The 22,257-nt window shown below is 51.8% G+C and overlaps 1 protein-coding gene across 1 annotated transcript in view; it reads right to left on the reverse strand.

Annotated features, from left to right (window-relative positions):
* Positions 1-2,485: 2,485 nt before the first annotated feature.
* Positions 2,486-22,257, reverse strand: part of Snd1 (staphylococcal nuclease and tudor domain containing 1) — a 445,827-nt gene continuing 426,055 nt past the window's right edge. Inside the window, exons 17-24 of the mRNA XM_010633440.1 lie at positions 18,661-18,849; positions 12,746-12,887; positions 10,029-10,152; positions 9,134-9,203; positions 7,913-8,026; positions 6,199-6,402; positions 3,197-3,241; positions 2,486-3,093 (exon numbers count right to left, since the gene is read on the reverse strand). Coding sequence (XP_010631742.1) covers positions 3,028-3,093; positions 3,197-3,241; positions 6,199-6,402; positions 7,913-8,026; positions 9,134-9,203; positions 10,029-10,152; positions 12,746-12,887; positions 18,661-18,849 — 954 coding nt within the window. The 3' untranslated portion in view covers positions 2,486-3,027. The remainder of the gene's footprint in view (positions 3,094-3,196; positions 3,242-6,198; positions 6,403-7,912; positions 8,027-9,133; positions 9,204-10,028; positions 10,153-12,745; positions 12,888-18,660; positions 18,850-22,257) is intronic.

Consider the following 22,257-nt stretch of genomic DNA (forward strand, 5'->3'; position numbering starts at 1 on the left):
AAGGACGTTAATTATTAAAATACATGCCACCCAGGGTAGAGCACTGTAATTAGGTTCAAATTAAATTAGCATCCTCTTGTAATGAGGACATCTATAACCACTCTTGAGGCACCAGCTCTCTAGCCCCCCTCACTGCTTCCCAACATGGGCTAATGTAAGAAAAGGGGTCCATTGACTCTGTCCCCAGGATGCGGAAATAATCAACGCAATAAATAAAGCGAGGCAGCTCCATGAGCCCTTTTCTCCATGGCCTGTCTTCCCTACTGGTCCTTCATGTAGCAGAGAGAGGAGGGTTGTTGGCGAGGATTCTCAGGCATCAGTAACCCATGGTGGCCACCCCAACTCCTAGGTTCTGCTGCACCACCCTCAGACACCTGGGAATTCCGTCTTCCTAGAGATGAACAATGCCATTTTAGCCCAACTCTTCCCTTATCCTTTGGGAAGCCTTACCAGGCTCCCATTCAAGGAATTTAGTCCTGTGAAGTCCTCGGGGCACTGCTTACTGCTGTGGCTTATTCACGTTACACCTGCTGCCTTCTCATCCAGCCACCGGCCCGAGGGCCTAGAAACAGCCTTAGTCCTCACTAGTCCAATGCTGTGCTTAATCCCCATGGAGTGGAGACATGGATGGATGAATGATTTTGTTGTTCAACTAGAAAGATGGATGGGGAAACAGAACCCATGATCCTGAGGCCAAGAGACAGTTATTTTACTCTAGAAGGAACCTAGAGTGGGAGGCGCTCTTTTGGTGTAACTGCAAGTGCCGATACTGACGGGACAAGCATGGGTGAAGACACTGCCAGTGCACACAACGCTCGAGTGTCTCCTTCAGTTTTGTATCCTCAGCACATGGCTTGCCCCACCCTGGTGCCAGGCCTGCCCAGACAAAACCGCAAGAACTCAACAGATGGGGTAGAGAGGAACAGCATGCTGGGACCTACATCAGACAAGCAGAGGTAGCGCTTTCCTGACTACTGAGTGCTCTGACTTGTCTAAACCAGCCTTGGAAGAGAAAGGAAATAAGTGGGAAGGCTCAGGCATAATTTCAATGGGAAAACTAAGGAGGGTTTATCCTTGGGTGCAGATGTAACCAAGGCAACTGTTAAGACAGGGAGATGATTTCAGACCCTTTTACAAAAGAGTGGGTTGGCATCTTGCCCCTCTGCTGATGGCTTGTCAAGAATACACAGTACCCTACCTCTTGGCCTTACCAGGAGCACCTTGGAAGAAGAAAAATGAGTGAGATGGGCATTCTTTTCTCTGTGGATGAAAAGAAAATGAGAGGCCATGGTGAGAGGAGCTTGCCTGCTGGGAACATGACAGCTTCTCCAGGAGTGCGGATGATGGACAGACTCACACAAGTCACCATCATACTCCTGCTGACTCGGTGGATCTCCAAGGGGTGCACACAGTCAGGGGGAACGCAGTTCCCTGGGCTGTAAAGGATCGGACTTAAGGAGCACATGCAGCTGCTCTCATTAGCCCTGAAAAGCTACAGGCAGAATCACGAAGCTTAAGAGAAGGGAAGCTCGGTTGTTATTGGTGCCGAACTAACTCCACATTTCTCCACACGATTTGTCCTTGGGTCTTTTCCCTATCACATCGCCGTCTGCATGGGCACCACGGTCCAAGAGGCATAGACCTTTTGCCTTATGACAGCAGTTCTGGGCAGAAGCCTGTGTGAAAGCTGGTCAGAACAAGTGTGTCTGGGCAGGACCTGAGACTCACGAGGGACAGCTAGCCAGCCAGGCGTACTACTCCACTGACTCCCCTACTGCCAAAACCAAAGCAGCAAGGTATGTGGCAGCTTGAAACATCACCCAGATCAGGATGTCAGGGTGGAAGATGGGCTGCTGGAAAGATGTGCTGCTATGGTTTCAGCAGAGTATGTGTGAGGGAGGGGCAGGGACGGGGGTGAGGAGCAAGGGGCGGATGTAGCAGGTGACCTCATCACACACCCACAGTTCTCAGTGGCATCCCTTGTGTGTGACAAGCTCGTTACTGCATACCATGTGGCTGCACTAGAGGAGTGGGGGGCTGTCTTCTCCCTCATAGGCTAGAATAGCTCACAGCCTCTCCAGTTCTGGTCTCCAGTGAAGAACAAAGAGGTCTTGTTTTTAACCTGCTGTCTGCTGGCCCCTGCAGCAGCTGGGGAATTCACCCCCACCCCCACATCCCTTTGGGTTCCATGCTGGGCACACATTCTGTGCTTTGGGCACACTCACAGAAGGGGGACAGTCTGGGTAGTGCTCGCTGAGTTTTCTGGGTCTCTAAGGTCACTGAGGGCAGCCATGTGCAGAGTCCGAAGAGATGTCCAGGAGCTGCCTAGAACTCTGTAGATGGCCCTGTTTTCTCCAGCTGGCTGTGCTTTTAGTGGTTGTGGCCAGGCACCTGGCTGATTGGCTGGTACTGTTCAAGTTGCTCAGGGCTCTTCCTGCCTGGGGCTGCTGAGACCCTGGGCTCTTGACTCCATGACACTAAGGGCTGCAGAGAGCATGTACTTTTATTGGGCCTTGAAAGCTTTTAAATACAGAATGGTATGGTAAGGAGGCAGATGTGGACACACTGGCATTTGAGAATGGACATATCAGAGAAATCACACAATCAATGGTTGGACAGAGCTGGGGAAGGGCAGTCTGGGGTAGAGGCGGGTGCCAGCTGGCAGCTGGCCCTGGGTGTCAGGATTACCTCTTCACTAGGACAAAGTCTTTCATGTTTTTTCCTGATTTGAGGACAATTTTCTTTTTTTTGAAAAACCACAAACCCCCAAATAAAAATACAAAATCAACTAGGAGAGACTATGGACAGCAGTGCGGTCATCCCAGAAGATGACGGCCTGCTCACCGCAAGCCCTGGGCTCCCTACCCCATCCCCGATGCTGCCTTACAAGACTTTTCAATACATGGAAGCAAAGCTGGATCCGACCTACACCCTGCCCCTCTCCCTGGGGTCTGCAAGTGAAAACACACTCCAGACAGAGGAAGAGGTACTGGCGCAAGTGGTGCTGGGGGCCAGGCATGGTTCTCCTCAGCGGCTGTAACCAAACTCATCGGCATCATCAGCTCGGAAGTCTCCATAGCGCCACAGGTTCAGCTGTGAGAGGAAAGAAACACGGTTCAGGGATGTGGGACCTGCTGGACCCGGCAGGGCCAACCCCTTCACTCAGTGCCTTCTGGGGGCTGAGGCAAGAACTCACCCTGGCACTCTTGGCTGATTCCTGGGCGTTCAGGTATTCCGTGATCTGCAGGACAAGAGAAGAAAGGGAGTGGTCGAGACATGAGTGTTCTCAGCTGAGCAGCCAGCATGACCTGCAGGTGTGTACATCTGTGCAAATCCTCCCACGCTCAGAGCCCAAAGTGGAAGGTACACTGTCTGGGATTCTGTGATTCTTTGCACTGGCTGGAATGATCTTCCCTTCACATCCACCTGAATGCCTATCCTGCCCCTTCATGGCTTTCATAAAATATCACCTTCCCAATTTAATGCAACCTCAGTGGCCCCATACACAGTTACCCCCTACTCTTGATCCTCTTTGCTCTGCTTCCAATTTTTCTTTTTCTCTTGCCCTTATCATCTCCTAGCATTCCATTTAACGTACTCATATTCATTTTTATTGTCTCCTTATGCCTGAATGTAAACAGGGAGGGGAATGCTATGGCTTCCCACTGATACACAGGGAACCCTACGTAAATGTGTGCTGAGAGAATGAATACAGGAATAAATACGTGGTAGTGTTGGCCCCAGGGACCGAGGCAAAAGGAATTCTTAAACACCAGATACACTGTGGGTAGCTTCATGTGGGAACAGTAAGATTCCAATTCAGGGCAGGACTGAGGATTCATATTTTCCTCAAGTCTCAGGAGCAATTCACAACTGTGCTTTCTTTCAAAGAGCCACTGGTGGGCTGATGGTCCACCAGCCACCAACACACCACACAGGCCTGAGGCATCGGGCTGGGGCAGGAAAAAGGAAAGCAGTGGGCTGAGCGGAGTGGTGGAAGGGACATGGATTCCATGCCTGCTTTCTTTGAGAGAGGAGTTAGGAGCTAGACTCCTTCTAGTCAGTTCAGTCTTGGGGCAGCAGCACTGGGCTTGAAGTACTGAAACTTCCCACCAGCCTGTTCCCTCAGCTGGGAGGCAGCACTGGCCTTAACTTTGAAAAAGGAGCTAGACACCTTCACCGGAAGAAAGATAGCCTCTTTAAAAAATGGTGCTGGCAGGCCCGAGTTCAATTCCTGATTAAAAAAAAAAAAGAAGCGTGAAAAAATGGTGCTGGAAAACCTGGCTTCCACATGCTGAAGATTGAAAGTGTATCCATATCCTTCACCATGCACTAACGTAAATCGAAATGGATCAAAAATCTAAATATTAAAACAAACACTAAATCTTCTGGAAGAGAGAACAGGCAGAACACTTGAGGACACAGGAGTAGGCAAAGACTTCATAAACAAAACTCAGACTGCATGGAAAATACTACAAAGAATCAACAACTGGGACCTCATCTCATTAAAAAGCTTTGCACAGCAAGAGAAACCACCAACAGAGTGAAGAGACAAACCATAGAGTAGGACAAATTTTTTTAACCAGCTATTCAGATAAAGAACTATTATCTAGAATATATAAAGATCTAAAAAAAAAAATCAGACCCCTCAAATTTAATAAAGACCCATTGCAAAACTGGGCACGTGAAATAAAAAGGCACTTCTCAGATAAAGAATTAGAAATGGCAAATAAATACATGAAAATGTTCAACATCACTGGTTATTCAAGAGATGCAAATTAAAACAGTGAGATTCCACCTCACTCCAGAAAGAATGGCTATTACTGAGAAATCAACAACAAATGCTGGAGGGGCCGTGGGAAAAAGGAACGCTTCTCTACTGTTGGTGGGGGTGCAGACTGGGGCAACCACTGTGGAAATCAGCATAAAGATTTCTCAAAAAACTAAAACCAGAGGTTCTATTTGACCCAGCTATACTTCTTCCTAGTATCATCCTGACATAATTAAAAGCATCACACCTCCGTGATATATGCACACCCATGTTTATAGCAGCACAATTTGTAATAGCTAAAGCTTGGAAATGGCCCAAATGTCCATCAACTGACAAGTGGATGTGGGTTTTTTGTTTTTTAAAGATGTGTTTTCTTTATACAATGGAATACTACTCTGCCATAAAGATGGATAAACTTCAGACATTTACAGCTAAATGGATGCATCTTGAGACCACACTCTTTAAGTGGAATAAACTGGAAACACATGTTTAAATAACACATTGTTTCTGTGGTGTGAGAAACAGAATGTGGAAATAAGGACTGAGATGTATAATGGATGTTGGGAAATGGGAAGAACGTGTTCATATGGGAAGGGGAACAGGGAGGAGGAAGGGAGAACAAAGGAAGGGACAAGAAAGAAGTGAAAATAGAAGGAAACATGGAAATAAAGCTTTTTACACATAGGGAGCGGGTTGGCGGGGGAGCAATGGGATAAAATAAAACAATTAAAAAAGAAAAAAAAGAAACAGCACTAAATGGAGGGACTGCCTAGCACCCACAGCCCAAAGCTAATAGTAAATTAACTGAACAGAGCAAGGTATGCCCAGTATGGGGCACCTGGCCCTAGTCAATGCCAGAAGCAAGGGAGTGGTGCTCCATGTGCTGAGCAAGAAGCTCTTCTCAAGGCTGACCTTCCCATCGCATCACAATGTGCTCCCAGCTCCAAGTCCCAAGGCTTCCTGGGGTGGAGAGGTGATGGGACAGAGCCCTTCCGGCTCTTCAGTGTTGCCTCCTGGACAGCTCAGGCTTCTGGGTGGTCCCCGGTGCTAGGACTCGGGAGTTGTATGTTAGAGAAAAGGACATGACTGGGAAAGAGACTTTGACCCTGTCCATGTCACCCTTGGCAAGGCTTCCGAGTTTGTCACCTGGGGGTACATGTGAAGGGAAACTTTCCACTCTAGTTTGCAGCTACATTTTCAGCCAAACCCACAGCCAATTAATTTGGAATGTAATTAGATTTAAAGAAAAAACCCAACAAACCCAAATCCACTATATTTTCCCAGCAGGACCAGCAGGGTGGTAAACTCCCCGCTCCCATACCACCTCTGGGTATTGTCCCCAGTTCCCCAGTGGTGATGGTGCTCATGGTGGGGGAGGTGCTGGGGGCCTGTCCCTAAGAAGCCAGGGCCCCCTCCACATCACATACCACTTTCTGGAACTGTTTCTCCTTGCGCACTTCCACCATGACCAGTCCCTCCTTCACCAGGCCCAGCCCCACATCACCCTTGGAATCGGCGAACTGCAGAGTGACGTGGGGGCAGCTGGCGCTCAGGTGTTCCACATTGAGCAGGCACTGAGTGTTCTGGATATCCCGGACCACGCTGTCCACGGCATCTGTGCGAGCATCCTCCTTGGAAGGGACACAGCCACGTTTGTGAGAGGGATGAAAGAAAGCTAAAAACGGCCACCTGAGCCCTAGGTCCTGTCTGTGGACCTCAGGGATTTAATAAGGGGGACAGACCCTCCCCTCCCCTTAGGCATCTGCATATGAACAAACTCTTCTCCCTTACCCCTCAGCTCCTGCCCACCTGTCCTGTGTCTCTGAGGAAAAGTGGCTTTTCCTGCCCCAAGCTAAGCCTATGCTGGTTGCCCTGGCCCTTCTCATCTCCGACCTCGAGCACTGTTGCTCTAGAGGGTGACCCCACCCCAGCCCTGTTTCTGTCTTTATTGGCACCTTGAGTTCTTGCCAATCAGGTCTCCCCATCCGCACAGACTTCCCCTTGACCTAATCTGTGATACCTGTCCCGAGGATCTTTTGTGGCCTCACTTCTTGCCTTTGGTATGTATATTTTGTGAAAAGGCAGGAGAAGAGTCATTGGTGCCAGTTCCTACCCTCCCACCTGCTGCTAGTACCCTGCCTCTGCTGCCAGTGCCAGCCATGCTGTTCACTTGCTCTTGCCCTGAACACCAGGCACCTCCTCAAAAGTTAGAGCCTCAGTGTGCTGGAGCTTCCTGTGGAACGGGACTCTGCAGACAGGTGCTCTCCTTCTGGAAACTGGGGGCCACCTGTGCCCTCTCCCCCTGCTGCACGTTCTGCCCTTCCTCTCCCCTGTCACATCTTCCACATATTCACTCTGAGCAACCTTACACGCTCCTATATTTTTAATACTCAAATTCTCAATTGTAGGTCTTATGTCTCTTCCAAACTGGAAGCTTTAGCACTTCCTGGAGGTCCCACAGCCCAAACTGCTCCTTCTTTCCTCCTGACCAACTCCAACATTATCTATGCATAGGCCATTCAATTCCATTTTAGATTCATCTTCTCCGTTGTCCCCACCTTCCTTCCTGTTGCCATGTGTCCAAAACCTGTGCCTTTTTGCTCATCCCCCTTGAATGGCCCTGGAATGGCCATCACTGTCTCCAATGCGGACTGTTACAATCACCTCTCAACTAATCCTTCCAGCCTTTCCCATTTACAATGCTATAAGAACCTAACTTTCAGAAACAGATTTGACCATGTAATGTTTTGGCTGAAAATGCTGCCACTTCCCTTCCTGCCTACAATACAGAGAATAAACTGGGAACACTGTGGGCAGTCAGGCTCACAATACCCAGCCCCAACTTCCCTTTCCCTTCCCATTTTCTGCCACCGTCCCCAAACCACCTAGTACACAGCTGTAGTGGCCTAGTCTCTGACCAAATGCTCCCTGGCTCACCAAGCCTACCCATTTCTCAAGTGTTAGCAAAAATGCTCTCACATCACCACCTCTGAGGCACCATCCCTCAGGGTCCATGGTCAAAGTCAGTCACTCCCATCTCCTGTGCCCTGTCACCAACAGTCTCCTGCCAGCCTGCGAGGGCTACAGCGGCACCTGCCAGAGCACAGTACCCTTTGGAAGGAGGAAGATGCCTCCACTCACATCTTGGGGCACCTGGATGAAGGCGAAGGCATACTCTGTGGCTTGAGCTGGCAGCACACGAGGGGTGAAGGCAGGTGGCAAGGTACCCAGGCGAGTGGACGGCAGGATCTCTCTCTGTACAGGAAGCACCAGGACAACAGTGTCACTTAATTGCTTGGCGCCCTCTTGTTTTCAAGGACCACCCTCTGTGCCAGGCCCCGATGGCACAGGCAGTGATGGGCCTTCTCTGCTTGCCCCACACCTTGGTTCCACAGGCTTCCCCAGCTAGTGAAACCTGGAAGGATGTGCCCTGTTGTCACCAGCAGTGACTCACACCTTCTCACTGTGCCCAGTGCTGGTACACCTGATGGTTCCTGTTAAAATAATCATGGTGACATGTGGACTTTCTATTCTGTGTCCATATCCCTTCACTGCCCTTCCTGCAGGGATGTGGGCTGCTGATTACCACCCTACCTGCCAGGGTGCTCTAGCAGTGCGCTGGGGCAGCTCACCGAGACACGAACTAACAGTGTCCAGGGCTGCCTGTGATTCTGGCCCAGGAGGGTGGGCTCAGCCCAGCCTGGCAGGACCTCTTCCTTTGTGTGTTCCCAGGGGACAAGTTGGGAGCATGACCCAGCTCTGGGCTCTCTGCTAGCACATTCTAGCCCTAGTCCTTGAAGAGGGCAGAGGAGGAAAGCAGATGACCAAGCCACACTTCAGGAGCATTACATTCTTCAACTACAGTCTCTCTCCTGCCTATTGCTGATGTAGGGAATTGCCCAGGATTGTCAGCAGACTCCCAAGACCAGCCTGAGGGCCATTTCTCACAAGGGTAGAAGTTACTCAGTCACCTGTAACTTCCCTTTCTCAGCCAGTTGGGGTTGGGGATATGCTGGGGATCCACAGAAGGCAACACCCAGCTGATCAGGAGTGCCAAGAGCTACGGGGTGGAAAAGGCCTTTGTGTGCTACCAAGGTCCTGGGTGCCTCAGTCATTGGGAGGAAGAGGAAGTGTGGATGTGGCTGGGCACTTGTCCTTGGACCTACACGTGCAACCTGTGAGCACTTGAAGGCCTCTGGCCACAGACAACGGTCCTGCCTCTTCCACAAACAGGAGAAGTGCTCCAATGCATACGGCTTGGTCAGAAAGCTCAGGAATTTTCAAGGTATCAGTTGGAACTGCCTGAGGGGCTCCTGTGCTTGATGGCCTCTCCCTTGCCTTCTCCTAGGCCCCAATACTCACATTGCCGTAGTCGATGTAGAAGACGTGCACTTTGGCGGGAGACTCGACTTTCTCTACTCGGGCACGGTACCTGCAATGGCAACATGGGCAGAGCACAAGGGACAGCTCTGAGGAAGCTGCCTCCCAAGGGCCTTGGCAGGGGACAGCCTTTGCCTCCCAAGGTCTCCGGGTGTCGAAGAGGACTCCATGGAGGCCCAGCTTTGGGGCACTGTGGACGCCATCTAATAGAATCAAGGCAGGGCTGGGAGTAGAGGAGGGGAGAAGGGAGCATGTGGAGCAGATTAATGTGTCCTTGGGGCATAAAGAGACAAGACTAATGACTAGATTGATGTCTGCTGTTTAAAGCCAGCACACTAAACAGCAGCTGTAATTAGCCAGCAGATCTGTCTGGGAGACCGCAGGAGGGAACATATCCAAGTCACTTCGTCACCCCAGGAAGGCCATGGGCCCTACCCTTGTCACACACAGTGACCTTCTTCCGGCCTGGGAGTGCTGCCGCTCATGTCCCAGGCAGCAGAGGTGGTGGGTTGGGAGGCTGGTCTGGGCTCACTGTAAACCAGTCTCTGCCACACACCCGTGACATCATTCTCCCCGTGTCGGAGAGTCCTAGTCAGCCAGCCAGCCAGCCCTCCGCTGTGGAGTTCCTCAGGAGAGAGGGAGAGACACCACTTTGTCCTCTGGAGGCTGGCTGGACTGCAGGGCCAAGGTGCAGGCCCCAGACAGGGTATGGCCCATGGGGAGGGACACCCCACAGAGCTGGTGGATGCTGTCACCAACAACCTAGTGGGAAGGAGGTGCTTTGAAACCCAGCTCTACCTTTGCAAGCTTAGGTCCCGAGGACAGCCCTGCTCTCCCTACTGCTTAAGACTCTGCCCTGCTGATTCAAGTGGCTTACCATTCTCCATCTACAAATTTGGCGATGCAGAAGTCTCCGCGGCGGGGGGCGTAGGAGCCCTCTACAGGAGGGTGGCTGGAGATGTCATTGCGCATGTTCTCCATCAGCTTCTCCAGCTGGGTGCCTGCCAAGGAGGAAGAAGCCGTGACACCAAGGTGCCAAGTTTGCCTGAACCTTACCTTTATGTGGGCCAGGGACAGAACAGGGTGGGATATGCCAGAAAGCAGCACGGCACTAGCTGCCCCCTGCCCACCCAGGGCTGTGGGAGCCCTTGGGAATATGCCTAGACTGAGTGGACAAAGCAGGCTGAGGCCAAATAGATGTGATTCCCAGGGGAAAAAGTGAAGATGACGATGGGCCCCCTACCTCCCTGGACAGGAAAGGGCCAGAATCAGAGCCATAAGATAGAGGAATTCTGGAATCTGAGTGCTCAGGCCTAGTCTGTTCAAGCTGGGCCACTCTGACCCTTGTTACCAGCAAGATCTGTGCTGAACAGAACTTCTAGTGCTGTCAAACTGGGTTCCCACTCTGCCTCCTACCCTCAAACCTCTTCTTACCTGAGGGCAGCAATCTCCCTTCCCCGCACCACTCTGGCCTGGGATCAATGGTCCCTGCTGCTTGTCTGCAGTTTTTTGGGACTGTTTTTGCAACAACTGAGGTCTCCTCAGTATCCCTTCTCGGTCCCTTCCTGCTGTGCTTCCCCTGATTTTAGCAGGCTGGGCATCAGTCCTCTGTGCCTTTTTCTTTTATGTCTCTTCTGGCCCTCATCTGAGCTGTGCCTCAGACCCTTTTGCCCCTCCTCTCACAGAGGTGAGTGTAGAGCTGTGGGTTTGGTCTAGGTGTGGGACTCCTCTCTCCCAGGCTGAATGCCAGGTTGTAAAGGTGCGGAACACACATTTATTGTCACACTTGCCACCATCAGCAGTATAAATTCCCGTCTGTGTTTGTGTTTCTTTACACCATGTGCTCCTTCAGGGCACAGACCATAGCTCACTTGTTTCTGTTTATTCGCACAAGACCGAGCAGAATCCCTAATGCCCGCATTGTGGTTAATAATTCAGCTGTACTGAAAACGATCTCTGCACAGGCACACAAGGATGGGTGCCCACTCTCAGCCTGCTGCACAGTCCCAGCCCCGTGACTCAGTAGGAGAACAGGCATGCTTCGGCAGCAGCTGCCCTTCTTCTAGCCCAGGAGTGAATCCTCAGCGCCCCTCCAGAGTGCTTCCTGCTCAGTCACACTCAGGGGCCAAAGAAGCAGGATCACCAACAGGTTCCACAGTTGGTCTACTTTTATTTTCTTGGATTTTTTTTTTTTTTGGCCTACTGCAAACAGGCTAAACCCCCAGAGGGTTCTTATACTAAGCCTGCTTGGTCATTTGCAGCCAATGTCAGTGTTTTTATCAGACCCTTGCTGAGGGTGAGCTTTATTGAGAGAAAAGGTGGAGAGGGCCAGAGATGTACCCCTAAAAGAAAGTACCTCATACTTTGCCTGCTGGGAGTCCTAGTACCCTGGGCACAGTCTATTTGAGTTCTCCCATGCCAGACTTCTCTGCTCATGGGCACACCATTATACAGCCCAGACCTGGAGGCTGGCTAGTTCATTTTCAAGACAATTACCGGGCCAGCTCTCACCAGAACCACTGTTGACCTCAGGAGAACCTAATTCCAGAGCCCCATCAGCTCCATCTCTACCCCTCCTTCGCATTTTTCCTTCCCAAGCAAAGTCAGCCCAGGGCCAGCCCCAGTGCTCAAGTTTTTCCTGGTGAAATGACACTGCCACAAAAGCAGCTGCCTGGGAAATATCATTAGAGGGGAAGTGGCTGAGACGAGAGGAGGCTGTTGGCAATTGGAGTGGGCCTGGGGTAGGAAGGAGGTGGTGGGCAGCCAAATCCTGCCATCTGAGGGGCTGTCCACTCACGAGGACAGGAACATCTGCAGTCCCCCCTTGCTCCCTCTACCAGGATTTGGCTCCTCGGCCCCAGAAGTGGCTCTAAGAACTTCTCTGCTCCCAAATGATTCTCTGTACAGGGTGGCACGGAGAAGAGTGAGGGTGGGGAGAGGGGAATATAGGGGGAAGAGGTGGGCCAGTTGCTGCGGAGTGGCCTCTACTGCTCTTTGTCCTTCAGAAGCCCAAGCTCGCTTTCCCCTCTACCTCTGCAGGAGCCATACTACATAGCTCCTGACGACAGGAAGAGAGGGTCCTTCAGAAGGCTGCCAGGGGATGGCTTCTGTTGCCATGGAAACTGGTCACCACTGGGGCTATTGTAACCTCTGGAGAAGACACCCTAACAAAGACAATCCCAGGCTCCCACCCCTCATTCCTCCCTCTGGGAGGTGGGGAAGGAGAGGGCTGAATCATCCTGGTCATACACAGATGATCTGCTCTCTGCTTCCTGATAGACTCAGAGGGCTACAAATCCTCACGCCCAGCCCAGCCAAGGGTGTCTGAGAGCATAACCATTACCTAAGACTCAGAACACCTGTCCTCAGAAGACCTGCTCAGCCTTGCCACACACCCATGTCCATTCCAGGGCTCACTTGTGGTTTTCTGAGATGACTCTCAGGCCCAGGGGCCTTGCAGTGGGGTGGCAGCAGCTCCAGCTTTTCAGGGGAGCCCCTGTGAACCCTGGGCTTGCTTCCCACCCACTGAAGAGGAGCTCTTCACCCTGAGGTGTGCTGGATGATACCAGGAGCTAAGCCAGTGGCAGCACTCACCAGTCTCCACATCCTGCACATAGAAATGCAAATCGTCAGTGATTTCAGTCACAAACACTGGCTTGTAGCTGGCAGATCGCTCCTTCTCCTCCAGCACGGGCATCACCTCTTCAACAGGCTGCTCCTCATAGTGGGCCCAGACCTGTGTTTATGAGCAGCAGAGGGGAGGGGAAACAGGAAGGGAACTCAGAAAGGACACCAGGAATTTGGACAAATGGGGTTACCCCAGGTGAGTGAGTGTGGGGGTCACTGCAGGACACTCAGATCACACTGGGCTGAGTCCCCAGAGGCCTCCTACCTCTGAGGGAACAGGCAGGCTCTCTAAAGATTAAGAATTCAGGGTCCTGGAGAGTGTCAAAGGGAACACAACCAGGCTTCCAGGTGACCCTCATGTACAGTAGTGTGAGGCCGCCCTGATGAACTCACTTGGCCTTGGGATCCTCCAGAGTTCCAGATCTCCATCTCCCACCCTACAGTGCTGTGCAGGGTCACTGGACAGTCTGGGCTTTCCCACTGCCCCAGGACCACCGACACTCCTGAGGCATGCCAAGCTATAGCCCGGAATACCTCTCCTCAGCAGCTTGCTCACGCTCTGCCCTCCCCACCTCCAGCAGGTCGCTCTGGCCTCACTTGGAAGCTAGGCCACCCTCTTTCCACCCTTCCTCTCTTTTTCCTTCTCCAAGCCCTGTTCTGTCAGGGCTGCAGTGGCTCAGAAGCTTATTCGACGTGACAGCGCGTCAAGTCCAATCCTGCGGCCAGGAGATTATCCAAATAGTGAGGCCTGTCAGAGCAGCGAGGGAGGAGGCTTTCCACCCAAGCAGCAGAAAGGGGGAGGTTGGGGGACTGGGCCACACATGGGGTCCCACAGACACACACAGGAGCAGAGAATGCTCCAAGCAGTAGCTGCAAACTTATGTGCTAACTAGTGCCAGGTGCCATTTCGACGATTCTCTGAATCCATTTCATGCTCACAGTGCCTGTAAGTAGCTGTTTTATAAATGGGGAAATTGAGGCACACAGGGTCACCGCTGAAAGTGGAATAAGGACTCACATACAGGCAGCCTGCCTCTAGAGTTCCTCTGGGGCACTCTAGTACTGAATTTTTTTCCCCAAGAGGGGGCACAAGGCAGCACTGAGTCTCTGCAAAAGCTTAGGTGAGGTGCTCCTGCTCTCCTGCCTCTGACTTCTCACTTTGGTCAGCTGATGTACCTTTTTTTCTGGGTCTCCTTTCCTCCCCTGTAAAATGTCCACATGAGCCTGGAGATGGTCCCTCTTGGCTGACATGACTCCCAGGTAGCCCCAGGAAGCAGCTAGAGGGCAGGGATGTTGTGATTATAGAACCTCCCGGGGTCAGACCCACAGCCCATGTTTCTGCCTTTACACAATGTGGGGTTTGGTCTTCCACTAGAAAGGGAGGCAAGGGCTTGAGAACCCAAGTGAGCAATGAAAGCTTTCTGAGTCCAGTGGAGGCTGCTAAAAATGGCTAAGATTCACTGCCCAAGTTTTCTTCCATCCTACAAGAACAGGGCCTTCTGAGGTGGCATCTGTGTGCTTCTGCCCAGTGGCTGGCCCCAGCACAAACGGCTCCTGTCTCTCACCTTCCAGTTCCAGTCACCTCAAACCTGTCTTCATCACCACCACCTTACCCCTCAGCACCAGTGCTCAGAGACCTCGGCATACACTGCTACTTCTAATACACCTGCCCTGCCAGCCTGGGAGAGGAGGCTGGGTTACCCTAATCCCTTCAGGGGTCCCCTCCCACAGAAAGAGGAGGTCTCTAGCTTGCGCACTTCCCTGTGAGAGAGCTCCAAGATCATCCACAGGTACTTCTAATTCCAAGGCCTCCATCGTGATGAGGCTGGGGTTTTCCTCCTGGGCCTCTTTGGCTAGAAGGTCCCCAGGTTGTGTGTACTCAGACAGTCAATCCTATTGACTCTGGGCTCCCAGGCCCTCTGGGACCCTTGCAGCTCTGAGGATAGATGATAGGACTTGAACTGCTCTGAGACAAAACGGTCAGTACCACCTTATGTGGGCTAGCGCCAGGCCCTGCACCGTCAGCCAGGAGAACCAGCAGTCTGCCCTTCCCCACCAGCTCCTGGCACCTGGAATGCTCCACTGAGCCTGTAATGAGACAGGGCTCCTGCACTGGCTCCTGAGTGGCCTCCATCCTAACCCCACCCTGCTTCCCCTGGCTGTGGGGGAAGGCACTCCTCAGCAGTGTTGATGATTTGGGAACAGAATGACAGAGTGAGAGCAGAAGCTGCTAATGACTCAAGTGAAAGAGCCTCAGGCGACAGCATTGAGTTTCCTCCCAGGGGAGAGGGGGTGGAGCTTCACTGGGGCAGGCTCAGGTGGGCAGGAGCTGTCATAGAGGATGCAAAAAAAGCAGTCAGGGATGGTCCTCAGCCTTCAACATTGGGCCAATCCTGCTACAAGGTCCTACAGCTCACTTGGGGCGCACACAAATGGCCACCTGAGTTGAGAAGGCATGAAAGCAAGGTGCCTCCATACTCAGAGGCAGGCTGGTGGCTGAGCGTTCCAAGAAGCATTCACAGGGAAGGGGGAAAGCTGCTTCTGAGGAAAAGAACTCAGCTGAGGACATAGGAACCTGGCCCTTCGCACAGCAGAGCCAGGAGTTTCCCTCCTTCTGGGGAGTGGCCATAGGCAAGCAAGCTGGTGCATGTATCCTGGTCAGGTGGCTTTTTGGTAGAATGGGGTCAGTCAGCTGGGACAAGCTTAGAGAAGGATGTCATCTTCCAGAGTACTTCTGCAAGAGACAGACACTGACTGTAAGACACCTGCCAGCCATCCTGGGGTTCTTAGCTCCCGACAAGATGTTTTTAGGAATGTTTTCAGTTCCTCCTCCTGGAATCCTGAGGAGATGACTATGAAAACCCAAAGGCCCTTTCCAGAAAGATACAGAGCTGGTTCCTTAGATATATCCCAGATTCTTGGCAAGGGGAAGAGTGAGGAGAACCCCTGATGCCAAGGTGCTGGGCAGAGGAGAGTGAAGTCTGAACTAAGCAGCAGGACTGCTGGGAGATCTCTCATGGAGTGGGTCTGCCGCCGGTCTTGGGTGGACTCTGGCCTGCATTAATGTGGAGAGGCTATGCAGCTCTCTTGCTTCAAGGCTGGCTCTAGGCTGTAGCAGACCCTGAGGTCCACTGTGACCCACCATGACTGGCTATCCACCAAGGTCAGGAATGGCTACAGAAGCACCTCCTTCCTTCTGCATTTGCTTCTGGTTGCTCTGCCAGGCAAGCTCCTGTCTGGCTCAGGTCCCCTATAAATTCTGGAGCCCTTTCATGGTCTCTGTTGCTGCAGCTGCCCCCAGTGCAGAAGCCCACTATACTAGGCACAAAGCCAGATGAGGACAGAAGTGGAGGCTGACTCTCCTCCTAAGTCTCTCCCAGAGAGCCCAAGGTCCTTCTCCTGGCAGGGGACAGGGAACATGGACTGGGGATCTACTTGCCAGAGTCTTTCCTTTCAAAGTCCTATTTAATATTAAGACTCACAAGGCTCCAGGAGTGGGGCTGGCATGAGGCCAGGTGGCAGAGACCTTCAAACCCACAGCAGGTAAGCCAAGTTCCATAAAAGCCAATCAATGGCCAGTTCAGCCCTGCCTAGGGCCCTACTGGGCATGAGTATGTTGGGGGAGGAGACAGCCTAAGTGTCTGCCCTCTGTGGCTCTATCCTTGGTCCTCAGGTCTGCCCAGAGTCCCTGAGGAGTGTGGGGTGACCCCCCATTAGTCACCTGCAGAGGAAGGGGAGGAATTACACCCAGCAGGGAGACAGCTAAGTCCTCAGAGCTGGGAAGCCTGACCTGTCATGTTCCCTCAGACAGATACACGCACTAAGGCGTACACACATCATCATGTTGCCCAAAAACTTCTATAGGAGCCAGGTCTTAGGAAATCTCTCAGCTTTCCTCTTCCTTAGTTAGCTTGCAGAACAAAGATTCTTGCATCCTGATACTAAGATGATGACCACCCCCCGCGCCATCCGGCCAGCCAGGCATCCCTGACGGGGTCACAAGCTGGATACACTTGAGATACCCAGGTTACTGTCCCTGGGCTGACCACCAAAGTCTTTCATCTGAGTCCAGATGACTCGGAGGGCTGCTACAAGGTTCTAACGATACTGTTCCAGGAACCAGCCCCACCAGGAGGAGGAAAGCCAGCCTGGTTCCTCAGGATCCTTGGAGTAGACAGACAGGATTTGCAGGAGAGGGACCCAGGAGGCAGGCTGGCCTCAACTGAGAGTTGTGCACTGCAATTTAATTGGACTGGAATAAAAACACATAGCCTGTGTAAGTAATTAATCACAGGTAATTACTCCTCAGCATCATCAAATGGCACCAGCGAAATGACAGCTTAGGCTCTTTCAGATGCATCTACTGAGCAGTAAATAATGATGCCCAATTCAGTACCTGGCAAAGAACCCACCCTTCTCCTCAGGCCAACCCCCCCCACCATCCTTCCCTGAATCACCCTCTGGTCTTTGCTCTCAGAAGACAGAGGATGGCCCAGATCTGAGGAGGCAGCTTCTAGGCTCATGAGTGCTCATTTGCTGAGTAGCAGAGGTGCCTCCATCTCAGGCCTTGCACTCAGGTGCTGCCACATTAGTCCAAGCTGCTTCTTTTCTGGGAAGGTTCAGTCCCGAGCAGGAGGCCCTGGTATCTCCTTGCCTCCATCTCCCTCAGGCACACAGATAGCACAGGTGTGACAGTTAAGTTCACTTGTCACAGGCAGGAAATCCAAGAGGAAGCGTGTACTTCTTTCCTAGGAGCTGAGGCTGCCTGCTTCTCTCATCACTTTGGGAAGACAGGGTTTAATGTGAGCAAGAACTGGAACAAGGAAGGGGGAATTTCCCAAGGCCTGGCTCCTCCAGGGCATGGTCAGCCCTTTTTACCTGGCCTGGCTTTTGAGTCACTGCTTCCTAGTGTCTGTCAGCCTGTGTTCTTCTGATACCAAAGGGTAATGTCACCTGCCCTACTTCCCACATGATGGAAGGAAAAGACAGAAATCCAGGAGGGCAGTCCTAGCCCTGTTCCCAGAGGAAGAGTGAAGTCCTGAGAGAAAAGGTGGCTGCTCTGGGCTGGGAGGTGTAGGACTTCAGGGGCCCAAAGCCCCCAACTCTTTCTGGCAAGTGTCTGGGCCTTGGCTCTGGGAAGCAATTTTCAAGCCAGATGGGAAGGAAATGTTTATTCCTGGAATGAATTTATGGCTCAGCACGGCTGTCCCAAGAAATCCTCCTCAAGCTCAGAGAAGCCCTGACAAATTGGTGGCCAGCTGATTTATCCCCATTATTGGGGCCGGGCTGTAAGTTAATGTAGACAGGCTAGTAGTGGGGTGCCAGGCTGGGCTCCTACCCCCAAACCACTGAGTTTCTTAATCATCAATTTGTTTCCAAAAGCTGCTTTCTGGACACCCCCTCCCTTCTATGCAGTGTCTGCAGAGACTGATGGGCTGTAAATCTGCTGTCCTAACAGCTTTATGCATCTCCTGGGGCTGCTTTCCTGCAGGGAAATGTGAAGGAAACTCATACATGGCCGTGGGCCCTTTGCTGGTCCCCTAGAGGGAACTGACAGGGAAGGGTCAGGGCAGCCTGGGCTTCACAGGGGCTCCCCAGTCATTTCTCCCACTACTCTAAGGCCAGCTCCAGACAGCCTTCTGCTGTGGGTCCACATGAGCAGACTTGGGGCATCACTGGGGCTCAATCAGGCTGCAGTTAGGCACACCTCTGGTCTGCAACAGGCTCACAATCAAGGTCAGCTCAGCCTTTCCCTTGACTATGCATGGCGCCCTGGTGACGGGTCTGAGACCGCCATCCTCTCAGGCCACTCCCTGCAGGGACATCTCAGGAGGTGTGTGTGTGTAGTGGGCATGTGCTAGGAATGGCTGCCACATCCCTACCTTCTCTTTTTTCTGCTTGGCAGCTTCCTCAGCAGACAACAGGGATTTGTAGTAGGTGCTGCGCTCGGCTGTGAAGTGGACCTTGGAGAGGGCGTGCTCCACCAGCAAGACCGACAGGTTTGCGCCATCCATGTGCAGCCAGCCGATGAAGTTGCCAGCTTTGTCCATGCTCTCCACCTCTACCTCCACCTGGGGACAGAAAGATGGGGTGTCAGCCTGCAGCCACAGGGGAAGAGAGTGACACTGAGACCGAGGATTCCCACCCAGGTCTTGAGCAGCAGCTCTGCGTTCATTCCATGTGGTAGGAATTGCTGGTACCAGAGAAGAAGAGCAGGATCCTGTCACACTCACACAATCCTTTCTCAGATCCTATCCCTTCATTTCCCACTTCCCTCCCTTTGTCAGAGAGGTACTGGGGTACACTTGACCCTTCTTGGGTAAAGGGAGGACTGTGTGAGTGGGTGGGAGTGCTCAGGGTCAGGAGTGAGGTAAGCAACAGATGGAGCTGAGTATGCTTTATTCTTCTTCAACCTCTGTCCCAGCCCTGTGCTGGGGACAGGCAGGTCCCAGAGAGCAAGGCAATCTTTGGGGAAGAGGGGAGACTGTGTTCTTCCTGCAGGAGTTCAGAAGATTAATGTTTAACAAAGGTAATTAAAGAGGCTTCCAGAAATCAGGAAGGGGAGGGGAGGCATTGGCACAGAGGCAGTTAGGTGGAAACCCCACTAGGTTACTAAAAGAAAGAGCAGCTGGGAGGGTGTGGTCACTGCCACAGCACGACCCTGAGTCATGGGCTGTGACTGAACACCAGGTCCTCAGGAATTCCCATGGCTTCTTGGGCTTCTAGGTCCCTTCTACTCAGGATCCCTTACCCAGAGCCCCAGGCACAGCACTGACTCTGACATCCTCTGTGGTGGCTGATCTGCCTCTACTGCAGGAAGGCAGTGGCTCAGGATAAATTCCTTCCTTGATTCTCTTCTGACCTCTTTCTTCTGCTAAAGGGGCCTATAAAAGCCTTTGCTGCTAAAATAAAAACGTATTAATTTAAATGGCTTCAAGCTCGATTAAGCAATAAAATGAATGTCTAAATACCTGGGAATTCTCAAAGCCTGAGCTGGAGGCAGTGGCAAAGGGCTAGAAGGGATGAAGGAATTGGGATATGTTGGATGATGATTCCCTAAGAAGAGAAAAAGGTAGTGGGGAGCAAGCAAGGGGCAGGACCCTGAGTAACTCCCCTTCTTACTACCTGAGGCTCACAGCTAATCCTTCAAGTGGAAATTCAAATTCAACAATGCTTGAATTTGGGGTGAGTACAGAAAGGGATATGCAGAATCTGTTAGGGTCAGAAAAAAAAGACACTATACAAACAGATCCAGATCTAGTCTGACTTGTTGGGAAACAAAGGCACAGAGGAAAGTGGAGAAAGGAAGGGGCAAAGCTAACAGCAGAATCTAGGCTGTTCTGCTGTTTCTTCTACAAAGACAAAACGCCTTCCCCTCACTGTTCTCCAGAGCCTTCTGTTTCCGGAGCAGTCCTTTCTTCCACCAGCCACACTCTGAGCCCCTTCTCTCCTTCCCCTGGCGTAACGCCAGCTCCCTCCACCATCCAGGCCCAGAGACCCCGAATAGGAGTGCTGAGTACAGGAGCTCCTGTTCAGTGGCTGGGCCAGGGCAACCCAATATCTGCACCACTCAGCTGAGAGGCAGACACAGGCAGAACCAGCACCTAGTGCTTACAGAAATCACAATGAGCTTCTCCTTTAAGTCTGGCAATTAATCTACTGGAGAACCTGCATGTGTGGGAAAGGGCAGATGGGCAAAACAGTGCTCAGAGCTCGACAGCTCTTACCCACCTTGCAAAGCCCAGATCACCAAGAGACTGAGCCTTCTGCAGGGGGAGCATCTGGGCACAGGGAGGGGACTGTCAGGTCTGCAGTGGTGTGAAAGATGTTATTTAAGAAGACCATTCCTTCTTTGGCTTAATTGGCCCCACTTCACCAAACATGCTGAGGCCAAGAAGCAGCAGGTCCCTGGGGGAACAGGGGAGCAACCTAAGGAAGAATGTTTGGAGGCTCAGGAGACATATGGCCAAAAGCAAATGAGGCTTATTCAGTGCTCAGCCAACACTGAGCCCAGGCCCACAGCAGTTTCCACACAGTTTCAGTGACCAAGTGTCCTTTCCTGAAGCCTGGCTGCCCTTCATGGCCTCACAGCCTCCCTTGAGACCTGGCAGCTTGTGCTGGGCTATTGTGGTTTTCTGCAGCAGGTTTCTGGGATTGATGTAAGAAGCTCAGAGATAGGTTGCTGAGGCAACCAGGCATGCAGTCCCTCTCATCCTATAAGGCGCCATGCTCAGACCTCACTTCACATAGCAAACCCCAAATGGACACTGTGTTTGAGGCCAGAATCCAGTGTGCACGTTAGAGAACCCAGCCCCACCAAGGAGTATGGGCTCTCCTTGGAAGTGAGCTCTGAGTCCACACATACCCATCCTCTCCCTGACTGCAACTGATGCGCTAACTTGGGCTTGACAAGTCCCTGAGCCCAGCTGGCAGTACAGGAAAGAACTCTCTGGCCTTGGGCACTGTGCTGCCACCGGATACATCTCAGGTTGTAGGAGATAAAGCTGTCACCTGTGGGGCTCTGCTTCCCCTTTCATTATAGCTGCTGCCGCCACAGTAATTTCTCAATCAAAGGAAGGCTCTCAGGGGAAGGTGGCTAGGCTACTGTTTCTGCCAGCTCCCAGCCTCTCAGGCCCAGTCCCGCGCTATGTCAATTATTTGTCCACACCTTGGCCTGGGTGTATGCTGGAGCTCAGAGTGACTTCTCTGGCTCCAAGAGAAGTGCAGGGGTACAAGAAAGGGTCAAGCAGGAGTGCCCAGCTTGGAACATTGTGCATCCTTCGCTGTGCTTCTCTTTTATAATGACTGCCAGAATTTGAGGCTTAACTGTGACATTATAGGTCTCTGTGTCTGTACAAGCTTGATCTGATTAACTCCAAAACTCAAATTTCTCTGACATCTTCCCTTAATTAAAAAAAAAAATGATATGGGCAGAGTGCCATGTGTTTGTAGACTCAGCTACTTAGAAGGCTGAGGCAGGAGGATCACTGGAACCTAGGAGTTCATGACCAGCCTGGGTAAAAGGAACAGTGGGCGCACACACACACACACACACACTCATGGGGTCGGGGATAGACACATATAGATATACATATATTCCATTCTTGTTATTCATGACAGTTCTATAAATTGACCACAGACACTACATTAGAGAATAATTAACCATCATTCCTAGGGGAGATACAAAGTTTGAGGTCCCGGGAGACTCTGGTCACACTATTTTTGTCAATGTATTAATAAATAATCTTATTCTAGATGTGCTTCTGTTTAAAGACATGTTATCTAATATATATCATTGTTTCAGGATATATCCAACTCATAGCCAATAGCATGCAGGTTAGGCTTGAATGTGGCTTGCCTAACAAATTTTCTTCTAAGGGATAACCCCAGCCCTCTTCAGTTTTGGAACACTTCAGTATTATTTGCTTGGTACCATTTAAAACTATAAAATCAAGCCCACGCGTGCGCGCGCGCGCGCG

The sequence above is a fragment of the Fukomys damarensis genome, unplaced genomic scaffold (assembly GCF_012274545.1).
Source record: "Fukomys damarensis isolate Sample0158 unplaced genomic scaffold, DMR_v1.0_HiC HiC_scaffold_4, whole genome shotgun sequence".
NCBI classification, from domain to species: domain Eukaryota; kingdom Metazoa; phylum Chordata; class Mammalia; order Rodentia; family Bathyergidae; genus Fukomys; species Fukomys damarensis.